The sequence below is a fragment of the Rhincodon typus genome, chromosome 42 (assembly GCF_021869965.1).
Source record: "Rhincodon typus isolate 14 chromosome 42, sRhiTyp1.1, whole genome shotgun sequence".
Lineage (NCBI taxonomy): Eukaryota > Metazoa > Chordata > Chondrichthyes > Orectolobiformes > Rhincodontidae > Rhincodon > Rhincodon typus.
This window is the reverse complement of record NC_063373.1, coordinates 6,076,358-6,076,980: the sequence shown is the minus strand read 5'-3', so window position 1 is coordinate 6,076,980 and position 623 is coordinate 6,076,358. Positions and strand designations below refer to the sequence as shown.

General features: G+C 64.0%; 1 protein-coding gene across 1 annotated transcript in view; it reads right to left on the bottom strand.

The window, feature by feature from the left end:
• Positions 1–623, bottom strand: part of LOC125487504 (adenylate cyclase type 2) — a 2,645-nt gene that overhangs the window by 1,146 nt on the left and 876 nt on the right. Inside the window, exons 2-3 of the mRNA XM_048619108.1 lie at positions 428–616; positions 164–288 (exon numbers count right to left, since the gene is read on the bottom strand). Coding sequence (XP_048475065.1) covers positions 164–288; positions 428–616 — 314 coding nt within the window. The remainder of the gene's footprint in view (positions 1–163; positions 289–427; positions 617–623) is intronic.

Below are 623 nucleotides of genomic sequence, written 5' to 3'. Positions count from 1 at the left end.
GGGAGTGAGGGAGATCGGGCCCGTTGGGAGTGAGGGGGTTCGTGCCCGTTGGGAGTGAAGGGGAAGGGGGATTGGGCCCATTGGGAGTGAGGGAGATCGGGCCCGTTGGGAGTGAGGGGGTTCGTGCCCATTGGGAGTGACGGGGAAGGGGGATTGACTGTACCTGTATCTTTCCCAGGACCCCCGTGCTGTCCATCCTGCTGGCCACATTGACGCTGTTGCCCCAGATGTCGTACTGGGGTTTCTGGGCGCCGATCACCCCGGCAACGACGGGGCCGTGGTTAATCCCTGGCGGAAGGAAGGTGGCAGGTCAGAACCCGTCGCGCGGAGCCGGCGACGAGAGAATAAACCCCAGGCCCTCCCGTTTCGCTGGCGGCTGGCTGTGAACCGGCCTAACGCGGCGACGTGGGCCGAGCGGGAGACTCACCGATCCTCAGCCTGAAGTTGTTGAAGGAGTGTTTGTTGATGAAGTCCAGCTTCCCCATCAGAGCCACCGCAAACTCCACCATCACTCCCACGTGAGCCCAACTCCGCTCGGCGTGCGGGGGTTTGGTGTGGGGGGTCGGTGGGGGGTGGGGGGGGGGGGAGGCCGAAGCAAAGAGAGAGCATTTCTGAACTGTTGC